The 3,445-nt window shown below is 32.0% G+C and overlaps 1 protein-coding gene across 1 annotated transcript; it reads left to right on the top strand.

Moving 5' to 3' along the window:
- Window positions 1-775: 775 nt before the first annotated feature.
- Window positions 776-2,293, top strand: LOC145578346 (cysteine-rich receptor-like protein kinase 5). Its single transcript, XM_081635681.1, has 5 exons — window positions 776-893; window positions 979-1,216; window positions 1,516-1,666; window positions 1,778-2,024; window positions 2,244-2,293. Exons 1-5 carry the CDS (start codon window positions 776-778, stop codon window positions 2,291-2,293), a joined length of 804 nt encoding a protein of 267 aa, XP_081491807.1.
- The last annotated feature ends 1,152 nt before the right edge of the window (window positions 2,294-3,445 follow it).

Genomic DNA, 3,445 nt, shown 5'->3' with positions numbered 1-3,445 from the left:
AAAGACCAAGAGATTTGAGTGTGGTTTACTCTGAAAGACCACTAAAAGATTTGAGTGTGGTTTACTCTGAAAGACCAATAAAAGATTTGAGTGTGGTTTACTCTGAAAAACCAATATTTGATTGGAGCTCGGTTTTGCTCTGGAAAAACCAAAATTATTATATTTGCAGGTTCGAAAAGAATGACGTTCCTGCTTGATTGATTGATGACTGATGAGTTCGAAAAGATGAACGTTCTCATCATTGAAAAAAAAAATTGAAGGCGACATCACAAGAGTGTGCATCTCGGCTTCAACAAAGTGAAGAATTTCCAATCGCAACGTTCGTGTTACTGCCGTTACGATTGCGGGAGGGTGTTAGAGATATCGGAAAATATATGTGTGATATATTTTCCGTAGATATCATTTAAGAGAATAATATATTTAATTAGGATATTTATGTTAAGATATTATTTTGAGAATAGGTTTATGGTTAGACGTATATCTTTTAGGAAGATTGTTTCCTATTTTATGAGCTTAGGTTTTGTATAAATACTCAACCTATTGATGAATAATAATCAAGCTATTCTATTCTATTTCTCTCTAATTTGTCAGATATATATTTTGGGAAAGATACATTAAGTTTTTTTTTTTGACCCGATGAAAGATACATTAATTGGACAGGTTGGCATGATGAAATAAAGAACAAATAAATTTAGTCTTTAGTTATTCAGCCTTGACTAATTCAAACTTGCTATCCTATCAAAAAACCTCGGACAAGGAGTTGCAGAGTTTAAAAATGAAGTTGTTTTGGTTGCAAAACTTCGACACAAGAACTTGGTCAAGCTCTTGGGGTTTTGTGTGGCAACAGAAGAAAAGATACTTGTCTATGAGTTTCTTTCTAAAATTTATATTTGGTAACGACGAAGTATTGAGATTATAAATAAACAATAATTGTTAATTTGTGCATTTGCACCTCATTATTAGTTGTTTGTATTGCAGATCAAACGAAGCAAGCATCATTAAATTGGCAAATAAGGTGCAATATTATAGTTGGTATTGCAAGAGGGCTTTTATATCTTCAGGAAGACTCCCCACTTAAGGTTATTCATCGAGATCTTAAATCAAGTAATGTATTACTAGATGAACATATGAACCCTAAAATATCATATTTTGGCCTTGCCAAACTTTTTGGAGTTGATCAAATTCAAGGTGACACCAAAAGGATTATTGGAACTTAGTAAGATCTCTAACCTTTCTATAAATTTTATTATCTTTTTATATAGATGAAGTATATATATATAGTAGAGTAGTATTTAAGTTATATAGGTAATAAACCTAATTGATTATTATCATCTTTCTACATACACTTAACACTTGTATTTCAAACAACTTACTTTTGAATATTATGAAATTGTGATCCTGATTTAAAACTTTTTTGCTGTATCAGTTTTTTAAAACTACTGATTTCTTTATTTAATATAAATGAATATACCTGATCTTATTAATTAGGTTAATTTTCTTATTTCTGAAATACAGTGGTTATATGGCTCCAGAATATGCAATTACAGGTCATTACTCTGTAAAATCAGATGTTTATAGTTTTGGAGTCTTAGTTCTTGAGATTGTGAGTGGTAAAAGAAATAGATTTTGCAAACAATTGCAGTTAGAAGAGACATTACTAAATCGAGTAAGTTCTTTTTTTTACAAGAGTTCATGTACATCAATATCTCAACAATTTTAATTTATTGAAATGTCAATAATGTTTCTCTTGTTGATTGAATAGGCATGGAGGTTATAGAATGATAACAAGACCTTAGATTTTGTTGATACAACGTTGCAAAATGACTTTCCAATAGATGAAGTGTCTAAATGCATCCATATTGCTCTACTATGCATTCAAGATGATGCCGCCTTAAGGCCTAGAATGAGCTCCATTGTTGCAGCCCTCAATGGCCAAGCCGTTTGTCTCGCAATGCCGAAGCCACCTAATTACTTTGGTACTAACATTTTAGAAGATGATGATTCTCTAGGTAGTGTATATACTGGTACTAATTAAGATGATTACAAATTTGTATCCTCGCGACTAACCTATTTTATTCATTCTTTGTTTCTTGCATCGGTTGTAGTTAAATGATATCTTACAATTATTATATAATGAGAAAATTACGAAAAAAGACCTTTTAAGTGGTTGAATTTGTGAAAAAGGACATTTTAAGTGAAAACTTGTGAAAAAAGACCTTTTAAGTTGTATATTGTTTGTATAGGGTACTTGGGTGAGCTTGCTTGGTGGTCAACGCCAGAGCTTCGGCGTTGACTATCACATGTTAGTCACGTGACTTATTTTTTAAAAAAATTCCCCAAATTTCCCCTCCTTTCCCAACCTAACCCAAACTGAAAACAAAGCATTCAATGAAAGGGATAGGTCAGGAAAGGAGGGAAATTTGTTAAAAATAAGCTAATAGCTAATCTAGAAAAATCTAGGACTTAGCCTATTCTATGTCAAAAGAAATATCTAGAAGTAAACTATCCTAAGAAAAATCTAGACTATAACTAATCTAAGCTAGAACCTAGATAATTCTAGAGCATGCATAGGAAAGCTATAATGTAAGTCGGTGAACATGCATTAACCGACATACATGCAACTATAAATATGCTATGATGTAGTTGTGATGTAAGAAACTAAGCAATGTAATTTACCCATGCAACAATAAAGCCCTTACATTTCTATCCCACCACTACTTCCATTCACCTAATTTCTAACATTTGGTATCAAGAGCCACAATACCCATAGCCTTCCTATAATATCATACACATATTATCTCAAACACAACATAATATATAATGGCCAATAACAATGTGAATTTTCCCATTCCAACTTTTGGGGGAGAAAGTTATGATTTTTGGAAAATTAAAATGAAGACGATGCTAAGGTCATATGGACTATGAGGGCTAATACAGCAAAGGAGGCATGGGAGATTCTACAACAAGAGTTCCAGGGAGATAGCAAGGTGAGAAGTATCAAACTTCAATCTTTAAGAAGAGATTTCGAAAATTTAAAGATGAAAGAAAATGAGTTGGTTAAAGATTATTTTTCAAGAATTATCGAGATTGTTAATCAAATGAAATCATATGGAGAAGAAATTTCGGATGAAAAAATTGTGAAGAAAATTCTAGTATCATTAAATGACAAATTTGATAATATAGTTACAATAATTGAAGAAACAAAAGATTTATCCAACATAACTGTTGAACAACTTATGGGATCTCTGGAGTCCCATGAACAAAGAAAAAGTCGTCAAAGTAATGATGAAGACATGATGGAGACCGTGCTTGCAGCAAAAATTTCTCTTAAACCAGGAGAAATCAAGAAAAATGGGTCCAGGAAGAAGGCCGAGGGTGAAGATGAAGAAGATTCACCAAAATACAAAGGTATGGAGAATAAATTATTTTGTAAAATTTGTAAGAG

This window comes from Chenopodium album, chromosome 14 (genome assembly GCF_948465745.1).
Source record: "Chenopodium album chromosome 14, dcCheAlbu1.1, whole genome shotgun sequence".
Classification (NCBI taxonomy): Eukaryota; Viridiplantae; Streptophyta; class Magnoliopsida; order Caryophyllales; family Amaranthaceae; genus Chenopodium; species Chenopodium album.
Note: the sequence above shows the minus strand (reverse complement) of the source record. Positions and strands in the feature narration are given on the sequence as shown.

What these genes read in the sequence shown, in the direction of transcription:
- LOC145578346 (XM_081635681.1), top strand. Translation starts at nt 776, where the DNA reads ATGAAGTTGTTTTGGTTGCAAAACTTCGACACAAGAACTTGGTCAAGC. An exon ending in CTTTCTAAAATTTATATTTG is followed by an intron (nt 894 to 978) that starts GTAACGACGAAG and finishes TTTGTATTGCAG; the next exon opens with ATCAAACGAAGCAAGCATCA. An exon ending in TCTAGGTAGTGTATATACTG is followed by an intron (nt 2,025 to 2,243) that starts GTACTAATTAAG and finishes TTGTTTGTATAG; the next exon opens with GGTACTTGGGTGAGCTTGCT.